The sequence below is a fragment of the Dysidea avara genome, chromosome 10 (assembly GCF_963678975.1).
Source record: "Dysidea avara chromosome 10, odDysAvar1.4, whole genome shotgun sequence".
In the NCBI taxonomy this organism is placed as follows: Eukaryota; Metazoa; Porifera; class Demospongiae; order Dictyoceratida; family Dysideidae; genus Dysidea; species Dysidea avara.
In genome coordinates this window covers 21,048,397-21,069,832 of record NC_089281.1, presented here as the reverse complement: position 1 = coordinate 21,069,832, position 21,436 = coordinate 21,048,397, and the positions used below count along the sequence as shown (strand labels likewise).

Sequence of the window (21,436 nt, the reverse complement as noted above, 5' to 3'; positions counted from 1 at the left end):
TCTTCAGTGCCCCACCAACCCAGAGAGTCTGGATACATCACCGGCATTGACTAAAGGATGTCGATTAGCATTTCTATCTAGTACATGTTGTTTGTGGCAGCAAGTCTGACAATGAGAAAATTTTAACAAAGAGGAATCAAACATTTGTACCAGTATCCATGTGATAGTTGTAACACGAGCATGAGGGCTTCGCCTGAAATGTATGCCTGACTGCCCGAGGCCACAGGCCTGAGGACGGAGAGCATACATTTCAGGCAAAAGCCTGAATGCCCTGTGTTACAGCTAATATGTAACACTTCCCATCCGTATCAGGCTGATCAATCTCCCAAGCCCGTTCTGGTTATGTTCGATTATGATGAATGGACAAATCCTAGAGATATCACGGAGAATTTCAGTTACATGAGTTTAATGTTTTAATCAGTGCTATTGAATTGATTATGGAATGATTACAGAGATTACTAAAGGCCTAGATAGGTAAGCCTGTTTGTGGAGTGATTACTTCATGCAAAGTGGCTACTTTGTGATGGAGGTGTGTCCGTATTTGGAAACGTGTGGAAACGATTGGTGAATAAGCTATAGCACTAGTTCTCACCTTAGCACAACATTTTCAACTTGTAGGATAGCAAGGATAACAAACACTGTCTATCTGAGTGGTTTTCATAGCAAAATTCAACTCATGAATACTGAGTATTAATCGATCCCCACATCGATTTCGGCCTTAACGTCTATATAATTGCTGCCCAGGTGTAGCCCAGTCTACATTTCGTATGTAGCCCGGCTAGCTGAGCTACATATGAAATGTAGCCCGGGCAGTTCCTTTGATCAGAGGTGTGAAAGTGTTACATATGAATAAATACAATGTTGGTTAAGTTATCTCAACATTCACCTAGCCTTCAGAAAGTACTTCCACTCATTCTTCACTTGCTTTTGTGGGTTTGGCCTAAGACTTCTGCTGGTCATTAGTATAGTGATGTGCAATATACCAAAAAATTATAGACATTGCAATATTTTTTCAATACTGATATCATATCAAATCTCAATATTTTTGTAACTGATATCAATATTTATTGTATAGTCAATATTTTGCTACAATTTTCAATATTTTAAGTAATATTTTGGTAAATTTACAACTTTTGGTATGTGATTGTGCAATCACAGTAGAAATGAAGCTCAGTTCTGTACAGTTTAGCCATTTTAAAAAGCATTTACCAGTTTCCAAGGCTTGTTATTACCTTCATCACAAATTCTGTAAAGCATAGCTGCTAATTATAAATGTTTGCCCCATGCAATTAATCAAAAGAAAAAAATACCGAAAAAGTATCAAAATTTCAATATTTTACCAATTATCATTTGATATCGTACCGAAACCAAAATCCTAATATCGCACATCACTAGTCATTAGCCTAGTCATAAATGTATTTGACCTGTGTGCATAATGTTGATACCATTTGAAGTGGCAATTTATGTTTCCAAAGGGACAACAGATTTATTACTATTATTTTTTAGGTCTTGAAGAAGGTGTGGAACTTGGTCAAGCCAAACTGGTGGAAAATATTTTGGTAAAGAATCAGATGACATCTGATAACACTACTACTAGTAAGATGATTTAATCTTGACAACCATAACTTATGCAACTTTTGCAGTACCTAATGTGTCAACTATCTGTGCCAAAACAGCTGAGATAGAAGGGTGTGTCCCTAAAATGTTTGGGTTAAAATGAAAATCAAAGATTGCAGCCAAGAAAATAGTTGCAATGATGTGATTGTCATTAACATCATTGCAGCCATTGACATCTCTTGGTATAACCTTCGATTTTGGTGCCACACACTTTTTTCACAGCTTAGCTGTTTTAGTATAGATACCATAGAGTCTAGTTGTTAGGTGCATAAGCCTAAAAGAGCTCACGAAAAAATGTTGTGATTAACATATAATTGTTAAGCGCATGTGCCTAATAAATAAACCTTGTCGTGATTATTACGGATTCGCTCACTTGGGATGGTGTGAATTGCAGTCATTAAATGTATCAATATTTTGAGCCCAGCTTTTTGTGCACTAAATCCTTCGTGTAAAGCATACTACAGAAGACCACTTTGCTTGGTAAGTATAGTAAGGCACATACTTCGTTTGTACTTCATGAAATTTCACGCTATACTCTACAGTGGAACCTCAGTTATCCGAACCCATTAGGACCAGGAGTGGTTGATAAGTCTGAATATCTCTGAAACTGTGCATAAATAACCGTTAAAAATACATTTTTAAAAGTATCAGTATTATCAACCACCCTAATAGAACAGTCACAACTCTAATAGAGCAGTCATTTTCATAGTTCAGTAAACTGAGAATCTGGATAAGTAGGGTCTGGGTAACTGAGGTTCCACTCTACCTCTAGCATTTCTTCTCTTGTATAGCTTTGTCTCATGTTGGAACTTCATGTTCATCCATATGTGGTTATCAACCATGATTAAGTATAAGAAACAGGTATGCACTTAACAAGTAATATGCGCTTACTATATATGTGTGCTTAACAACCAGAGTCTATGGTATTATTTCTGTTTGTAATTGCTAGTCCCAAAGTCAGTTGTTGCCTGGCTTTCCACTGGGTCTTTTTCCTTTATTAAAGGAATAATAGTAAGACCGAGGTGAATTGTTACATAGCTGAGCACTCTACAGTGTGACTTGTTACAAAGCTGAATGCTCTGTTAGGGTGATTTCTATACTGAATGCTCTATTAGGGTAACTGCACTGCAATTGCGTATAGTCTCGCGTTGCCAGACCCTAATTCTCCGCACGGCGCTTATCGATTGGAAATTATAAGCGCCTGCTCCGAAGGGTCTGGTGACTCTACAATAGACTATCCGTGTTCAGACTTCACCAGCGGCATGGTTGGTGTTGATTGGTTGTGGGTCCACACTGAAGAGGCGTTAATGGAGACTATGTGTCGTCATCGAATTGTAAGGGCTGCTTTCAACGTAGGTTTGGCGCGCAATCCAGTGAGTAACACGCTTCGAGACACGCCGTTGCAATGACCGCCAGTACAGAAGCTACCGCCACTGTTAATGAGAGTATGATAGACGATGTTGCTCATCAGATGGGGATAAACAGACTTAAGCCAAAACAGATGGAAGCTATTACAGCGTTTTTATCTGGAAGGGATGTGTTCGTAGCTTTGCCAACTGGATATGGTAAATCTATCATCTTTGCTTTGCTTCCTGCAATCTTTAATAGAATAAAAGGTAAGATCTTTGGTGTATAAATAATGGTGAAAGTGGTTATCTTGGCTAGGTTGCAATAGCAGCCTGGCTGTTTGTATAAGTCCTTTAACATCACTTGAGGTGGACCTAACAGTCAAGCTACAGAGCAGGGGGATTAATGCTGCATATGTTGGTGAGCAGCAAATAGATTGGCAGGAGACCAAGAGAGTGTTAGAGGGAAATATTGAAATAGTTTTTATTAGTCCTGAAAGCATTATTCACAATAAGGCTTTTAGGAATATGCTGCGCAGTGAAGCATACAAAGAAAGAATGGTTGCTTTAATCGTTGATGAGGCACATTGTGTAAAGACTTGGTGAGTTTACCATTTCGTTTTCTGTCATCTACATAACTGTCCTTGTAGGGGTGATAAATTCCGAACAGATTTTTCTAAACTTGGAGAGTTACGTAGCTTGATTGCGGTGAATGTTATGGCTTTGACTGCAACAGCCACATTGGATACCCTGAAGGTAGTTCAGGAACGCCTGTCTCTTCATGACCCTGCAGTTATTGGATTGTCCCCTAATGTTCCTAACATATTGTATTCAACTGCAAAGCTCCCTAAGCTGGAAGATTTCTGTCGCCGTTTGTCCACTGTATTGATGAGACATCGTGTGTCATACCCAAAGACAATTATTTTTTGTCGGAGTTACAGTGATTGTGGTGACATTTATCGTACATTAGAAATAATGATGGGGTCAAGTTTCACCGAGCCTATTGGCTATCCAAAGGGATTACATCGCTTTAGACTTGTTGACATGTTCACTAGAGCTTCCAAAAGGAAGATGAAGCAGAAAGTACTGGAATCATTCGTTTCTATGACCAGTAGATTAAGAGTGGTTATTGCGACTACAGCTTTCAGCTTGGGAATAGACTGTCCTAATATAAGAAAAGTAATTCACTATGGTACTCCAGGCACTATTGAGGAATACGTTCAAGAGACTGGCCGTGCTGGTAGAGATGGAGAACCAGCCAAAGCTTGTTTGTTTTATGGGAATCCGCCAAAAGATGTAACACCAGAGATGAGATCATACGGCACTAATGCTTCACAATGCCGCAGAAATCTTTTGTTCAAGAGGTTTTTGTTTTACAACGTAGACACCGTTGGAGAGATCTCACCAAAATGTCAGTGCTGTGACAACTGTGCAAAGAATTGTGATTGTATAGACTGTGTGCATCGTTATCAATCATAACAATTTATAGTCATACAGTAATATACTTTGAGTAAAATTTGATTGAGTAAAAAAAAAAATTACAAACAATATAATTTAATAATATTTCTTGACACTTTCAATTTTATCTTGTAGCCATTTATGAATCTTATCATCGTTAAAACCTTGCATGTGTCCTTGTGGCAGAGCAAAACTCTTGTGTGCCCTGTTTGGCTTGTTTGAGAACACATCCTTTTCCTCGAGAATTGCTAAGATCAAGTTAAAATCCTGTGTATATGGCTTGCGTTTGTGATTATCACTGTCTTTAACAGTACACGTCTCCTTTTCAAATTGTTGGCACACCTTGCTCACCACACCAACAGTCTTAGCCGCCCGCTGAATAGTATCAGTTTTATTGTTGGGTCCAAGATTACACAAAGTTCCTTTTAGTCTATTATTCAGGTGCTCCAAATATAAATCTCCTGAAATATTGCATCCCTGCCTTCCGTGCGTATTAATAAACCTTCCCCACTTCAATTGAGCTGCTAACCTGGGAGACAAGGTGTGTGTCTGATAAAGCAGTTTAACAGCCTCAATAGAGTAGTTGCGACATCCTCCACTCTTAAAGACTAACAGAAGAAACTTCCAGTATACAAAGACTTTATCCCCATCACCTTCCTTAATTGCATCACTAAATCCCAACCACAAGAGTCCCAGTGTTAAGACATCAGTTCCGTAAATGTGAACGCCATCAACTGGTACAGGTTGTTGTCTGGTTCCACGACGTCTTGATCTACCCGGCTGCTGTGTTTGAGATGGCTGTGTATTGGGCAAATCAATCTGAAGAAAGCTATCAACTATCGATGCGGCTAAACCAAAGACAGACTCATACTCGGTAGATGATAAAAGGGTTTTTGCAGCAGCCACAATGTGTGCTTCTAAAACCACTCCCAAGAAGTCTTCACAAGCATTGAGGTTGTCTTTGGGATCTGAAGGGACGTTTGTTCTGTTTATTGTGTTTTTGAGCTGGTAGAGAGTTCCTATTTCAGTCGATGACTGCTTCGAATATAGCCACTTCCATATCACCTACATAAAATTATACAAGTCTTACAAAAGTGTTCACAACTTTACCTTCACGAGCAATTGCTTGGTATGCCAATCTTCAACAGATGGAACCAATCCTTCTAATCGATCTAGTTCATCTTCGGAATGGTGCCGTACAGCTTTGGCAGTACGCTGACGGGCTACTGTCAGTTGATCACCTGTGCACGCAATCTGATGAAAGTTGTATCCTCTGTGTACTAACTCTTCTCCCTCATCAATCAAGTGTGTAGTAACTTCATACGACTTAGCAGGGACGTATTTGTGTAACCGGTCCAATATTTCAGCCATCTCGTCAACTCTGTTTTCATTCTGATCAATTATGCCAAGTGGTACCTGAACGATATGGACAATAAACACCCTGTAACAGTAAACTGGGATGAACGTACTACGGTGGATTTCATTGACATCTCGTTGCTGTATGCACTAGGTAAGTGCCACTGAACATCTCTCTTCTGGGATGAAAATTGTTCCAAACGCTGCACAAGCACCCTAGTGATTCAAGCAACATAAACATTTTTTGTAACATACAAAGACGCAAACCTTGAAACAAGTACTTTAAAGTGCTCCTTTATACCAGAAAAATCACTGTAATTTGGCAAAATGTCCTCTGGTGTCACACTAACTTGTTCCGGCTTAGAGTTAGAAAACGATGAAAAGTCAATTCGGTCTTTGGAAGCATACATGTGGACACAGTGCAAAGATTTAGTTTGGTGGTCAACTCGTTGATATCTGGGTCGAAAGTTTTTATCCACATTGTCAATGACTATTTTAAACCCAGACCAATGAGACTGGTTTCCCGGATTAAGAGTGGGAGTACAAGTGATATCGTTTGCAGGGACATCTCGAAGAGTATAGTTTGTCACCATCTGTTGATCGACACTGTTTTCCGCAGCAGTAGGATACACTTCCTCGGTTTGTCGAGGAGAGGTACAGTCTTCATCTGAAAGCCTGATTGGACTGTGCGGTGGTGGTATAAAGGAAGCCTCCAGCTCACTCATTGATGTCTCTTGTACAGTGTATGACCTATCAATTGGTGAACCCATGACTGATGATTCACTATCATCTGTGGGCACATCATCGTCACTGCTCGATGTTGATGAGCTGCTGTTTATTGGGTTGCTATCAATCACAAAATCCTCGTCTTGGGCAGGAGATTCGAATTGATCCATGTCAATCTCATCACCAGCTATTAAAATGTCATGGTGTACTGGCTGCTCCTGAATGATAATGAATAACAAAGAGTACGATGTGTCCTTAAACACATAGTTGTTATAAGGAGCTCACACAAAAAAATTAGCAATGTGGTAAACTTAAGTTATTTAATCAAGGAAACCGACCAGTCTCACATGACCTAACCATTTTCTTCTTTTGGAAAGTAGTTCATTACCAACATTCATTCTCAAGATCCTGGTTGTGGTCGAGATTAATTCTATGCGTGAGTATTAAATTGAAGAGACAGATTTCAAACTTTCAATGAAAAACAGGAACGCTATGATTTTGTAATTTTTACATTGATTGTAGTAACAGAGTATAAAAAATATCCCGGCCACAACTGGGATCTTGAGAACAAGTGTGGGTACTCAAACCGAACCAAATAAAAAAAAAGAATGGTCTGGCCCTTAACAATACATACTTACCTCGATAAACCTCTTCAAATCTTCTGCCCAAAATAAAACATCTGCGTCATGGTCCTCTGATAGCCGATTGACAAGTGCAATTGTTCTCTTGTGAGAAAGACATACCATTAGTGGCTGCAAGCTCTTGTAAACCTATGTATGAAGTCGTTACCACAAAATTGATTAAAAGTACCTGTGTACCTGTTTGCCAGCACCATGGGCATACAACATAACTGACACTGCTCGTTGGATGAGAGCCATGTGTGGTGATCTATTCTTCAGAATAATTCCAATAATAAAGCACAAAACTGCTTTGCTAGAAGATGGCAATATTAACTGGAGCAAGCCAACCAATGTAGGTAGCCTTCGCTCAAACTCTAACCACACTGTCTCCCAGCTGAACTGCTTCACTGCTTCATTGACATCTCGTAAGAGTGAATCGGCCTTCTTACTGCAAATATCTGCCAGCTCACTGCAGACCTTTCTTCCAAAGGAATCACGGAAGCATTTAGCTGTAGTGCTTGAATTGACTAAGAGACCAGCAAGTTTCTTGTATCTTTTAAACGTCAGTTTTCTAATATAGCTCTTACGCAGAGGGTCTGTTATCTTGTAGCGACGTGGTCCAGATTGATAATCTATCACTACCTGCAGTACATAATATCAGTATCATTAATGCATTTAACAAACTATTTATCAAAATCTATTGAACTAAACTGTAACTTACAGAGAGATCAATTTGTGAACTTGATTGATGGTTAGGCTGACCAGGATTGGTGGCACTAGAAGTTTGTTGAGGTGGAATTACACTTGGTCTCTTTTGTCGCTCAAGCATTGATGGATTGCTGCTTGTAGAAGCTACAATAGGCCTCTTGTGTCCTATTGTCACTTGTGTTGATTGAGGAAGTACAGTCAAGCGGTTTAGCTTGTCCAAAACCTTCTGTGTTTTCGTTTGCAAAGCCCTCTCTAACTTATCAATCGACTTGACTTCATCAACGCAGCGATGGCATAGGTACGCATCACGATTGCTAGTTTCTTGGTAGGAAGAAAATGGACGCTTGGCACATTGTAGACTCAGTCTTTCAAGTACAACCTTGTACTCGGCACAGCTGACATTGTAAAGCTTTCTTCGCTTGCTTTTGGATGTACTGTCCGTCACAAGCGACAGACAAAGGCAGCAACGCTCCATCCTTTGATTCCGGGACTGGATTGCGCGCCAAATCTACGTTGAAAGCAGCCCTTACAATTCGATGACGACACATAGTCTCCATTAACGCCTCTTCAGTGTGGACCCACAACCAATCAACACCAACCATGCCGCTGGTGAAGTCTGAACACGGATAGTCTATTGTAGAGTCACCAGACCCTTCGGAGCAGGCGCTTATAATTTCCAATCGATAAGCGCCGTGCGGAGAATTAGGGTCTGGCAACGCGAGACTAAATTGCGTACTTGTTGCAGGAAGGTTTTTTATTCTTAGATTCTAAACCACTGAAAAACTTTTCTATGGATCTGCAAGGATCCCATATGTTTGCGCAAGGCTAAATTTACCCTAAGCGCAAAAGGTGGAATATCTACAAAGTCAAAAAAATTCCATAAATTGTTAAGCGCTTGTTTCACTATGTAGAAATGTAATAACACAATAAACCTTGGTAGCATCGTAGCATCCAACTCCTCTTGCTTGGTAGCATCCCCAAAGCAAGAGGAGTTCCAAAATCTTTGTTTGTATCAGTACTCTCAAGGAGGAGGAAGATATAAGTGTTAGTCTGCCTAGCATTGGACTAGCCGTTCACTATAGTTTTTTCTCATTTTTTCGCCTTGGCTCTAATTGTAGGAAGGCCCTGGAAGACAAAACTTACCCAGTAATAGATTCGCCTATTCATGGAAAACCTGATGGTGTAACTTGGTAGAAGACTGCGTTCGTAAGTTATGATTGTTTAATCCATTGTGTGGATTTCACTCCTTTTTGTACTTTATAAGGCCCCAAAACCAGCCTATGGCTGACTTTGAGGTTTGTTTTTACTCACATTTCTTCTTTTCTATGTAGATACAATGATGATTATTGAAGACAGACTTATAAATGTATTTCATTGCATGGTTTAATTCAATATTTGATAATATTATTGTAATACTCTAATAGAGTGCACATTTTTTTTGAGGACTTCTAATAGAACATACATAGAATGTTCTAGAACAGTCTAGAACTTCTATTGGTAGATCTATGAAATTACAAACGTTTGATTATAAGCAGGTTTCAACTAGAAATTTCATTTATAAAGCAGAAATTAAGTGAGGTGATCAGTCAAGGTAGCAGTGGTTCAGTGGTTAAGGATGCAGGTGTTAGGTATGGAAGTCCCTGGTTCAAACTCTGGTGAGAGCTTTTTCGACATTTTTTGCACACCTTTTTTACCCCGTGGTGACTGCTCTATTAGAGTATCTCGATCCCGCGATTTTACACTTGCTTAGTTTTTGCTTTATAACTTTGTCTCTATAACTCTATTGCTATTCAAACTATCAAAAGGCACTACTACGATGATCAGCCTATCTACACACCAATTTTCAAGTTGTTTCTATACTTGGTTTACCCTGTAGCCGTGACAGAAGTTTGATCTGTTTTTACGTGAATAAACGTCCATAATTCCTTGAATATTACTCAGACTTACAACAAACTTGGTATGTGAATCCACCGTTACACGTTCTTCATTTGTGCCAAAGATCGAAGCAATCGAGTTACACGTTTGCATTTTATAGCAATTTTTGCAAAGTGTGTGAAAAGAAATCAAAGCCCCCATAGCCCCCCCCCCCCCCCGTACAGCATAAGAAGAAGAAAAAAACGAAGAAATTAAAATGAAACTTTGGACGCCTATATCTCGCAAATGGCTGTTGTGAATTTAAGCAAATTTTCTGTGTAGTGTACCCTACCTGGGGGACAGCTATAATGCAAAAATGGTGTGCTTTGGAGAAGGGGCCATGGAGCTATGCATGCGTGAAAAAGCTGTTTTCTTTCTTCCTGTAAATATACTCACGGTGTGGTCACCGGCTTTCTTGGCCGCACGACACACTACTGTGTGTCTTGATTATGCGCCTGTAGTAGTTTATTTTCTGTATTGTTACTGTGCAAATCAATTTTTCTGCTGTTGCCACTTTGTAGCACTGTAACTTTGAAAGTTCTTGGCTTCTAGAGCTGGAAATTTGGTTGACCATCCCTTTGGCTATCTAATGTAATAAAATGGAATTTGAAAAATCTGCTAACATATGGGGTTTTTCAGATCCGGTCACACACGATGATTTATTTATCTATGTATAGGAAGACAAGGTAGTGTTTAAAATGAAACAAATACTTTTTAAGTGGCACTGAACCAATTAAGTCCAGCTGCACAAAACAAACTTGTTACAACTCACACCTTTATTGAGCTATTCTATATAATAGGGTGGCCCAAAACTTTGCTAGTGTACAACTTATGTAGCAATCATTTGTAACCCCCAGTACCCCCAGTATGGGCTAAGTAGGGGAGTTGTAGAGGGATTTGGCTTTTGACTCCATGCTTTAAATTGGAGAATGAGTACAGGCTTGTGTGCAGGCCACATGCTTGTAAACATGAGGTGAATTGCTAGTAAATTGCGGTGGGGAATAGTGGGGTATCGGTAGGGAATTAAACAACTGGTTACACCCAAGTAGAGTGACTTTTGCTCTTACAAGTTGTCAAATCCTCACCTAATCCCCACATAGTCCTTACTTGGGGTTGATAGGTGCATACTTAATTTATGACTTAAAAGCTTTTGTGATAACCTGTGATGCTTTAATTTAGCATTAAAAGTTTCATAAAATGACTCGCCTTTTTTCACACCTGTACAGCTCTGAAGTTCCAAGTCAGTTTTTAAATTACTTGGCCAATGAACAATGTATATTGCTTAGACACTGAGGTTTCAACCATTTCTCACCTTGTAGAACAATTCTACACTTTCTGTTTTACTGACAACAAGAAGGAAAGTAGTGAAAACGTACAACATTGGCTAACAACCCTATTAAAGCAACAATTAAAGTGTACTATTGTAGTGCAATGCCTTCCTGATGACTGTACCAAATTTGGATAGTCTGTGGTGCATAATTTTGAAGTTTTTTTAGTGAGAAAGGAAACTGTATGGCTAGTCAGGGTGCTCTCCATGTAAACAGTAATCATGCGATGGCAGCTGGTCTGTTAATGTATTTAATTAAAGTGTGATTAACATCAGCTTGACGGTCTGATAGACTTTTCTGTTAGTTCACTGCGAGTGCTTCACTTGGTCTATAGGTTTTCGCATTTGTTCATACATGACCACGTGCATGCTGTCCAATTAACTTTGTACGAATATCCTTAATCAGTTCAGTGCCACTGTAGCATCACAAAATTTAGCAATCAAAGGCAATTGCTAAATTCTTGTTATGGTATATAAAATGCGTATTTAAACTAACTGCAACAATAAAACTAAACCTGTGAAACCGTGTATGTATAAGTGTGAAGCTCACAACTAGACATGCACAATAGTCACATTTGTGTATGTATCAAAAAATTATCACTAATCTGTTTGTATCTACAGAGCCAGCAATAGTTGATAATCTGTATAACAATTTATCTGACATGTACAAGAAGACAAGATATAGACCTGTTGGAGCACAATGGCCACCCAACCAACCTAAATCAATTGTTAGTGTTGCGCTTATGCACTACAGAAGTGGACGAACACAACAAGAATTATTTGAAATAGCTAAACGTCACAGAGAAGGTTCTTCTGGTGTAGATGAATTAGTTTCATCACATTTTGAACCTCCTCCTACAAAGAAAACATGTTTTGATCATTCCAGGGTGACAAAGGATATTGTTGACATATTTATCCCAGATCCTGCATGTGGAGCTAATACAGATACAAGTAGTAGTTCTATTGAACACCCTAAACACATACTGATAGAGGGCGCACCGGGAATAGGAAAAACTGTATTAGCAAAAGAAATAGCATATCGTTGGGCCATTGGTGACATACTATTAGAAATCGATCTACTATTTTTAATTTACCTTAGAGATCCAAGACTACAAGCAGTAGAATCTGTTGAACAACTTCTTCAACTTTACATCTCTGTTAACTCTGCCTCTACTGTGAGTGAGTATCTAAAGGATTATTTTGGGCAGAATGTGGCTTTTGTGATTGATGGGTTTGATGAATATCCAGCCTCACTACGACAGAGTTCGTTTATTGTAGACCTCATTACTGGCAACGTTTTAACTAAAGCCGTAGTAGTTGTAACTTCCAGACCAAGTGCTACAATGTTTCTACATGATCAGGTTGATAGAAGAATCGATATTCTTGGATTTGCTAAGGAAGAACGAGAAAAGTATATTTCACAGTCACTGCAAGATTCACCTGAAAAAGTAACAAAACTTCACAAATATCTAAGGCGTCAACCCACAATTAATGGATTTTGTTACATTCCTCTTCACTTAGCAGTGCTCTTGTATCTGTTCCAGCAGGGTAGTCTACCTGAAACACTAACTGATATGAATGAATCCTTTATTGTCCATACCATCTATCGATTTCTGAAACAGAAACAAAATCTAATTCCACATGGTGTGGTGTACAAGTTAGTAGATATACCTAAACCTGTACTTGATACTGTTTTAAAATTGTCACAGCTTGCTTATAAAGGTTTACAGGAAAATCAGTTAGTGTTTACTTTTGACGAGATTAAAGAAGTGTGTCCAGATATTAATTATGTACCAGGAGCTATTAACATGTTTGGTTTACTACAAGCTGTAGAACACTATCCTCAAGAAGGAGCAGGAACAACCACCTCATTTAACTTTCTTCACTATACCATGCAAGAATATTTAGCTGCATACTACATTTCTACCCTCACAGGTGAGGAACAGTCATCACTGATGAATAAGACATTTTGGGATGATCATTTTAACTTTATGTGGATGATGTATGTTGGCATTAATGGAATCAACTCAGACCAATTTGTTCAGTTCATCACCCAAGGAAAAATGTATAAAAGAAAAGATGGTGTGAGAGTATCAGATTCTATTCAAAGAGACAAACGAAAACGTTTACATGTATTTCAGTGTTACATGGAGGCTAAGAGCAAAACAGACCTGCCCAATATGATTTCATCAATGTTTAAGGATGGTAAAGTTAGTATTGTTACTGTAACATTACTTCCAAATCACATTTCATCATTAACATCCTTCTTGTCTCATTCTTCAATTCAGTTAAAAGTTCTAGAATTGAAAGATTGTCACCTTGGAGATATTGGAATAAGCATTTTGGAACAATTTATTATTGACAGTGTAGAAACAACCTCATCACTGGAGTATGTTGACTTCAGTGGAAATGACTGTTCCCCATGGGGTGTGTATTGTGTGATCATCAGACAATGTAGTCTTGATAGTTTAACATTGTGTGGAGACTATGGAATGGAAAATCACGTTGGTAATATACAAAGTAGTTTACAAACAAATCCAGCATTGCTGTCAATTACCATATGTAATATTGGAGGAGTTGGAATTAAGGTGATAAAAACGAGTTTCTTTAGTAATCAGACACTAAATACACTTAATTTGCCATGTGGTAAAGTTAATAGTAAAGAAATCAAAAAAATCACAAATGTTCTTCTTCATACAACAATGTCACCTCATAGTACGACTAGTACTAAAGTGATAGATATAAATATTTTATGGGACAAACCAAGTGATCCTACAGGTGTTTCATTAAACATGTCTCATAACCTCAGTGAAGACAATGAAATTCTACTACTAGCACTCGGTTTGTGTAATAACAAAACATTACAAAAACTTGATATTTCTGATAATATTATATCTGATAATGGATTGGCAGCTATTTGCGATAGTCTCGAGGGTAATACCTCATTACAAGATCTTAATATATCAGGTACTCACTTGTCTTATATAGAAGCAAAAAATGTTGTTGAAGCTTTACAGGTAAGTAATGTATTGCAGAAACTAAACATTTCAAATAACAACATAAGTGATGATGGTATGTTAGCCATTACTAACTGGCTCAAGAATACTGCAACACTGCAAGCATTGAATGTGTCCAGTAATCATATAACTAATACAGGAACAAGAGAGTTTGATGATGTCAAAAGCATGCTGCAAAACCTTGACATTTCAAGCAATACCATAGGTGATGATGGTATGTTAGCTATTAGTAGGTGGCTTAGGAACAATACAACACTACAAGTATTGAACGTGTCCAATAATAATATTACTAGTACAGGAACAAAAGAATTGAAAATTATTTACAATGTACTGCAGAAACTTGACATTTCAAATAATAGGTTGTCTGATGATGGAGCACTGGATATTAGTAATTGTCTCAACCATATTAGTTCTCTATCAGATCTTAATATTTCACTTAATGAAATAACTGATGAAGGAGCAATACAAATAGCTAAAGCTGTTAAATCTAATTCATCACTACTACAACTTGATATATCTAAAAACTGCATTGGTATTAATGGATTAATGTCTATTATAGAAGTGTCAAACAGCTCATTACAATTTCTCAAGACAACATATAATGATGTTACAAAGTCTGACTTTACAGAAATCCAGCAGTGTATTAATAGAAGTTTGCACTGCATAACTATATCTAATATTTATGCGTCTTGGAATAAGATAATATTGACTGATGGTGACAGTTGTTTTATGACAACAAAATGTTTGTTATACAAAACAAGTGGTGATCACGAAGATGTATATACTTTTGATATTGATGATATCAAAGAAGACATCTGGCCTATCAAGAAAATAGCAAGTGTTCGGTTTAGGATAAAACTTCTAAACAGCTGTATTAAGGAAGATACAGTACTACAAGAAATGAATTTGTCTGAAAAGTTAACTGGGATTAAGTATAGGTCGTACTTTGAAACATTTGCTGAAGCCATTGCAGTAAACAAAACTTTACATAAACTTGACATTTCAAATAACCATTTACCTGATGATGTTGTAGTAACTATGGGTGAATGTTTGAAAATTAATAATTCATTAAAAGAACTCAACATGAGTCACAGCAACATTCATAGTAAAGGAGGAATAAAATTGGCTGAAGCCATTAAAGTAAACAAGAGTTTAGAAAAACTTGATATTTCATTCAATGATATATCTGATGATGGAGCAGTTGCCATAGGAGACTGTCTAAAAAATAATAATTCACTAAAAGAACTCAATATGGGGTGCAATAACATTCATAGTAAAGGAGGAATAAAATTGGCTGAAGCCATTAAAGTAAACAAGAGTTTAGAAAAACTTGATATTTTACATAATGATATATCTGATGATGGAGCAGTTGCCATAGGAGACTGTCTAAAAAATAATAATTCACTAAAAGAACTTGATATGCGGTCCAATAAAATTCATAGTAAAGGAGGAATAAAATTGGCTGAAGCCATTAAAGTAAACAAGAGTTTAGAAAAACTTGATATTTCAGTTAATGATATATCTGATGATGGAGCAGTTGCCATAGGAGACTGTCTAAAAAATAATAATTCACTAAAAGAACTCAATATGGAGTACAATAAAATTCATAGTAAAGGAGGAATAAAATTGGCTGAAGCCATTAAAGTAAACAAGAGTTTAGAAAAACTTGATATTTCACATAATGATATATCTGATGATGGAGCAGTTGCCATAGGAGACTGTCTAAAAAATAATAATTCACTAAAAGAACTCAATATGGGGTACAATAAAATTTATAGTAAAGGAGGAATAAAATTGGCTGAAGCCATTAAAGTAAACAAGAGTTTAGAAAAACTTGATATTTCAGTTAATGATATATCTGATGATGGAGCAGTTGCCATAGGAGACTGTCTAAAAAATAATAATTCACTAAAAGAACTCAATATGCGGTACAATAAAATTCATAGTAAAGGAGGAATAAAATTGGCTGAAGCCATTAAAGTAAACAAGAGTTTAGAAAAACTTGATATTTCATCTATTGATATATCTGATGATGGAGCAGTTGCCATAGGAGACTGTCTAAAAAATAATAATTCACTAAAAGAACTCAATATGGGGTGCAATAAAATTCATAGTAAAGGAGGAATAAAATTGGCTGAAGCCATTAAAGTAAACAAGAGTTTAGAAAAACTTGATATTTCAGTTAATGATATATCTGATGATGGAGCAGTTGCCATAGGAGACTGTCTAAAAAATAATAATTCACTAAAAGAACTCAATATGGGGTGCAATAAAATTCATAGTAAAGGAGGAATAAAATTGGCTGAAGCCATTAAAGTAAACAAGAGTTTAGAAAAACTTGATATTTCATTCAATGATATATCTGATGATGGAGCAGTTGCCATAGGAGACTGTCTAAAAAATAATAATTCACTAAAAGAACTCAATATGGAGTACAATAAAATTCATAGTAAAGGAGGAATAAAATTGGCTGAAGCCATTAAAGTAAACAAGAGTTTAGAAAAATTTGATATTTCATTCAATGATATATCTGATGATGGAGCAGTTGCCATAGGAGACTGTCTAAAAAATAATAATTCACTAAAAGAACTCAATATGCGGTACAATAGCATTCATAGTAAAGGAGGAATAAAATTGGCTGAAGCCATTAAAGTAAACAAGAGTTTAGAAAAATTTGATATTTCATTCAATGATATATCTGATGATGGAGCAGTTGCCATAGGAGACTGTCTAAAAAATAATAATTCACTAAAAGAACTCAATATGCGGTACAATAGCATTCATAGTAAAGGAGGAATGAGATTGGCTGAAGCCATTAAAGTAAACAAGAGTTTAGAATATGGTGTAGTATTAGTGTCAAAATAGTACAGTATTTTGGTAGATACAGTGTAATTTTTTTGTGTGCCAGGTGTTGAAATTACAATGAGTCGCACAATTAATTTTTGATGGGTGATGGAATATTTATGAGGGCAGTATAAATAAATTAAAACTGCACATCGATAGAGCGTTTGCATATCCATGGTAACCGTAAATGACGTTGACTGACACACCTCCGCCGCCATATTGCTGTACCACCTGTTATACGAGTGGTCCTATGATTGTGGTAACCGAAGTGGTAATGACTGTTTAGATAGTGAATATGGTATGAAATCAATGCGAATACATAGTAGTGCTGTTACTATTGCATGGCTGTTGTTGATAGGATTCATCTAGTGATGTTTGTCTTAGTCAGCACGCACAGCTATTGAAAGTGAGTGATAAACGAAGGTACCTCAGTGACAAAGATAGCGGATGTTGGCGATCCCTATTGTATACCAAGTGCACAGCTTAGTAAGGAAGTTATCCCGTCGGTCACAAACACAGACATCTTCAACTATCTTGTTTTGACTACAAGCTTCTGTACCTCTGAGATGTGTAAAGCTTTGATGCTTACAAGTACTTTATGTGTGACTTTGTGAACTGTTTGGGATCAAAGAAAATTGGTAGTAAAATAGTTACAGTTGCCAAGGTATGTAAGAAAGATAAGTACCCATATTATGTAGTATAGTAGTTTAATACAATTACAGGTGAGACATTCGCAACGAGCTAATGACCCTCCACTTGAATCATGGGTGATGTGTCTACTTGATGGAACTGTCGATTGTGGACATTGTACCTGCATGGCAGGACTTGGAGAAATTTGTTCTCATGTAGCAGCAATCCTTTTCTACCTGGAATCTGCAGCTCGATCAAAACTAACTTGCACACAAACTAGTTGTATGTGGAAGGAACCTACCTTTGTTGATGCTATTCCATACTTGCCAATTTCAGAGCTGCCACTGTCCAAACCAAAGCCTAGAATCAGCTGTAACAAAAGGAGAGGGGCTCATCATCTAAGTGACATTACACCATTTGAGGATATGTTTCAGGTAGCAGAAGAATTGCCAGTTTCTGAGCACCCATCCACTAGTTCATCAGCCTGTCAGTCAACAAGTTCCTTGTTGTGTGTTCCTCCATCTGCTGAGGAGCAAATGGTCTTCCTTAGAGATATTGCTCACAACCGACCGGCAATTTGTTCCATAGTACCTCCATTTTCTAATGAATTTAAACCCACAGCAAATACTATTCAGCTACCTCCATCACTGCTTGATCTGTACAACCCAGAAAATGAAGAATTGCTTTACACTGAGTTGTTGGAAGTATGTGATGAATTGCAGTTATCAGTTAGACCAGAAGAGGTACAGAATATTGAAGTTTACACTCGAGAGCAAGCCAAGAGTCCAGCTTGGTTTAAACAAAGAGCAGGAAGGATTACTGCATCAAAAATGAAAGCAGTTTGTGCCACAGACCCAAGCCATCCTTCGCAATCATTACTAAGCCAGATCTGTTATCCACATTTGAAAAAGTTCACAACGCCAGCAACCACATGGGGGTGTGAACATGAAGCAGTTGCAAGATTGGCATACATTGAGATGATGAAACCCATGCATACAAATTTTCAGTACAGAAATAGTGGATTCGTAGTAAGCACAGAATATCCATACATTGGTGCCAGTCCTGATGGAGTGGTGCAGTGTGACTGCTGTGGATGTGGGGTACTGGAAATCAAATGCCCATACTGCGTCAGAGAGAGCACTCCAGATGAAGCACCCTATCTCAATAATGGTAAACTCTCTGAAAAGCATGAATATTATTACCAGGTTCAGACACAACTGCTTGTTTGTTCAGCAAATTATGCTGACTTTGTTATAGCTACAGTCAGTGATGCTTCCCCCAATTTGTCATGTGAACGCATCTTTCTAAATGAAAGTTTTATAGAACATGTTAAAGCTGCCAAAAAGTTTTTCAAAATTTGTCTTTTACCAGAGTTACTTGCTATGTGGTACTCTCGGAAGGCAGTTATGCCTGATCAGACTGCTGCAGCTTCAGTGGTATCTGTTGAATATACATACTGTTACTGTAAGGAAGATAAGGGTGGTGAAATGGTTGGATGTGACAATCCTAATTGTTTACATGGCTCATGGTTTCACCTTGAATGTCTCAAGATACCTAAACCACGTTCCAGTAAGTGGTATTGTCCAAACTGCAGGACAATGCCTGAGTTTTCCCGTAAACGGCAGCGGACTAAGCAGTGACTTCACCTTGTGTTAGTTTATTATTAACTATTAAAAGTTTGTATAGGTTTTTTAATGAAGTAAATAATAACATGACAAAGTTCATCTATTAATAATAATAATAATTGTTCAATTACATGACTATTTTACTGGTACAACTGAAACACAAAGATTGTTCAGGGCCGAACGCACTAATATTATTTTATCGATTGGTGGTTTGTTGCCAGGGTGTTTAGGCTTTAAAAAATCAATAGGGATACAACTCATCAAAATTGAGTACCTCTGACGGGTAGCTCCAATGACACGTTCTATGTGTATCCGTACATTCGCTAACTTCCTTGTTGCCTCAACATCTATGGGTGAGAGTTGGGAACAGCCTCTTGTAAATGATGGTATATGAAGTGTTTCCTGCATTCTGGCCACATCTTCAGCAATATCAAATCCCCGGTCCGCAAGAACACAATCTCCTGGAAGTAATTTGTTTAAAAATCCAGAGTTGACTGTCAAAAGTTTGTCACTGACCCTTCCACCCCAGGCAGGTGAAATAAAACTTGTTACACCTTGTGGACACATTGCAATGAACACTTTTGCTGTATTTGCATGCTTGTATTGAGACCAAGTGGATGATTTTGCCACTAGATGAGTAGGGGTTTCAATTTTAATCTCAATCACTACAACAACCTTAGTGCCATATGTTGCCCGAAAACTGCTGGGCATAGTCTTCCATAATTCCTCTCTTTCAGGCCACTTGATGAGCCACTCCAAACGACAAGACATTATATCCAACATTTCATGGAAACGCCTACTGACAGTTGATGTACAAATTCCTAACCGGTAAGCAATGTCTTGTAATCCCAAGTTAAGCCTCAATTTCATGAGCACTATCATGAACGACCTCCAATAGTATGAACGTTTATCACCTAGTGCAAAGGAGCCCATCACTAGTTCAAATGTTTTTAACAGGAGAAGACTAGTAGCTAACCCAGTGTAGTATTGTACCTTGGCATCATCAGACATAATGTTGTTCTCACAGAAAAAATTATCGTCATCCGTCTGTACGGCTTTGTTACACATTTTAGGTGGCCTTGGAGTTTGAGTTTCACCATCAGCTGTCTGTATTGCATGATCTATCAGCCCACTGTTTGAATTAAGTGACAACTGACTGGACTGTCCTGTTGTTGTACTAGTTGAAGTCAAGGTACCGTTTGTCAAAATAAAGGTTGGGCTAGTGATCAAGGTACTGTTTGTTGTAGAAGTTATGGTTGACATAGTGGTTATTGTAGAGGTACTGGTTGAGGTACTAGTTGTTGTAGTTGAGGTACTAGAGGTAGTTGCCAAGGTAGAGGCTGAGGTACTGCCTGATGTACTAATATTTGAATTCGTCTCGAAAACTCTTTTGTTCCTCTCTTTGGCTCGTGCTTCTCTTTCTGAGGCTCTTTCACTAGCTGCATGTGTTACTGCCACATCTAGCTTGCTGTGTCCAAGTTCCAGTGTGGGGAACCAATCAACATTATGCTTATCCATTGTGTCAGCAGGCTTCCCTACAGATCATTTGACAAATGTTAAACTCATGAGTATCAATGATATCAAATCATGGATTATAAATTTCCTAGCTACTCAGGAAATGTATAATCTGAACTGAAAGCCAACACGCATACAGTGTACAAGTATAACAAATAATACACTATAAAATATTTTGTATATAATCAATGCATGCACTTTCAATAGATACTGTACTCACTAGCCACAAAATGACACTCGCAAACCCAGACATTTGCTAGCTTCTCCTCCGTTAAATCCTCTCTCGAAATAGCTTTCAGCCAGGCCCTCCTTCGCTCTCTAGTAATCTCCAACATTTGCTGACCTTGATGCTGAATAATGGCTGGAAGCCTATAAAATGAACATTTAGTCTTGGATGACTTCTTGGAGCTGTTGATTATCGCACATCCAACCATATTTAAGCAACAAATAAACAAACAATTAATCCTTGAATAAGCCGTAAAACCTTGAATAAACAGTAAACCATGAGATACGCCACTCATAACCACTGTCCACGTGTTTCGGTACAGCAATATGGCGGCGGGGTGTGTCAGCCAACGTCATTTACGGTTACCATGGATATGCAAATGCTCAGGGCGATGAATATTTAATAGCCCTCGCCAAAATTAATCATAGTATTGAATCGACCTTTTTAAAAAATCATACCGCCCTCAGAAATATTCATCACCCTATGGAAAATAATCTATGTGCAGTT

General features: G+C 37.8%; 5 protein-coding genes across 5 annotated transcripts in view; 3 read left to right on the top strand and 2 right to left on the bottom strand.

Moving 5' to 3' along the window:
* LOC136236844 (protein NLRC5-like) overlaps positions 1–16,969 on the top strand; it is a 53,433-nt gene extending 36,464 nt beyond the window's left edge. The window contains exons 5-6 of the mRNA XM_066027076.1: positions 1,507–1,596; positions 11,694–16,969. Coding sequence (XP_065883148.1) covers positions 1,507–1,596; positions 11,694–16,954 — 5,351 coding nt within the window. The 3' untranslated portion in view covers positions 16,955–16,969. The remainder of the gene's footprint in view (positions 1–1,506; positions 1,597–11,693) is intronic.
* LOC136268657 (ATP-dependent DNA helicase Q1-like) lies at positions 2,770–4,559 on the top strand. The gene is made up of 3 exons (XM_066064052.1): positions 2,770–3,233; positions 3,283–3,565; positions 3,614–4,559. The coding sequence occupies exons 1-3, from the start codon at positions 3,023–3,025 to the stop codon at positions 4,440–4,442; spliced, it is 1,323 nt and encodes a 440-aa protein (XP_065920124.1). The 5' UTR covers positions 2,770–3,022; the 3' UTR covers positions 4,443–4,559.
* LOC136268656 (uncharacterized) lies at positions 4,456–7,698 on the bottom strand. Its single transcript, XM_066064051.1, has 6 exons — positions 7,322–7,698; positions 7,142–7,273; positions 6,045–6,721; positions 5,891–5,993; positions 5,532–5,837; positions 4,456–5,486 (listed from the first exon to the last, which is right to left on the bottom strand). The coding sequence occupies exons 1-6, from the start codon at positions 7,379–7,381 to the stop codon at positions 4,518–4,520; spliced, it is 2,247 nt and encodes a 748-aa protein (XP_065920123.1). The 5' UTR covers positions 7,382–7,698; the 3' UTR covers positions 4,456–4,517.
* A 22-nt stretch (positions 16,970–16,991) lies between the features above and the next one.
* LOC136236514 (uncharacterized) lies at positions 16,992–19,318 on the top strand. Its single transcript, XM_066026684.1, has 4 exons — positions 16,992–17,231; positions 17,292–17,356; positions 17,409–17,597; positions 17,656–19,318. Exons 3-4 carry the CDS (start codon positions 17,532–17,534, stop codon positions 19,201–19,203), a joined length of 1,614 nt encoding a protein of 537 aa, XP_065882756.1. The 5' UTR covers positions 16,992–17,231; positions 17,292–17,356; positions 17,409–17,531; the 3' UTR covers positions 19,204–19,318.
* On the bottom strand, positions 18,951–21,203 carry LOC136236515 (uncharacterized). The gene is made up of 2 exons (XM_066026685.1): positions 20,924–21,203; positions 18,951–20,723 (listed from the first exon to the last, which is right to left on the bottom strand). The coding sequence occupies exons 1-2, from the start codon at positions 21,135–21,137 to the stop codon at positions 19,324–19,326; spliced, it is 1,614 nt and encodes a 537-aa protein (XP_065882757.1). The 5' UTR covers positions 21,138–21,203; the 3' UTR covers positions 18,951–19,323.
* Positions 21,204–21,436: the final 233 nt, after the last annotated feature.

Excerpts from the sequence above, each read along its gene's own strand:
- LOC136268656 (XM_066064051.1), bottom strand. The coding sequence starts at position 7,381 with ATGGCTCTCATCCAACGAGCAGTGTCAGTTATGTTGTATGCCCATGGT. Across the intron at positions 7,274-7,321 it reads CCCATGGTGCTGGCAAACAG|GTTTACAAGAGCTTGCAGCC; the intron begins GTACACAGGTAC and ends CTTCATACATAG. Across the intron at positions 5,994-6,044 it reads TTTAAAGTACTTGTTTCAAG|GGTGCTTGTGCAGCGTTTGG; the intron begins GTTTGCGTCTTT and ends TTGAATCACTAG.
- LOC136236515 (XM_066026685.1), bottom strand. The coding sequence starts at position 21,137 with ATGGTTGGATGTGCGATAATCAACAGCTCCAAGAAGTCATCCAAGACT. Across the intron at positions 20,724-20,923 it reads CGAGTGTCATTTTGTGGCTA|GGAAGCCTGCTGACACAATG; the intron begins GTGAGTACAGTA and ends AATGATCTGTAG.
- LOC136236514 (XM_066026684.1), top strand. The coding sequence starts at position 17,532 with ATGTGTGACTTTGTGAACTGTTTGGGATCAAAGAAAATTGGTAGTAAA. Across the intron at positions 17,598-17,655 it reads AAATAGTTACAGTTGCCAAG|GTGAGACATTCGCAACGAGC; the intron begins GTATGTAAGAAA and ends ATACAATTACAG.
- LOC136268657 (XM_066064052.1), top strand. The coding sequence starts at position 3,023 with ATGACCGCCAGTACAGAAGCTACCGCCACTGTTAATGAGAGTATGATA. Across the intron at positions 3,234-3,282 it reads AATCTTTAATAGAATAAAAG|GTTGCAATAGCAGCCTGGCT; the intron begins GTAAGATCTTTG and ends TATCTTGGCTAG. Across the intron at positions 3,566-3,613 it reads GCACATTGTGTAAAGACTTG|GGGTGATAAATTCCGAACAG; the intron begins GTGAGTTTACCA and ends CTGTCCTTGTAG.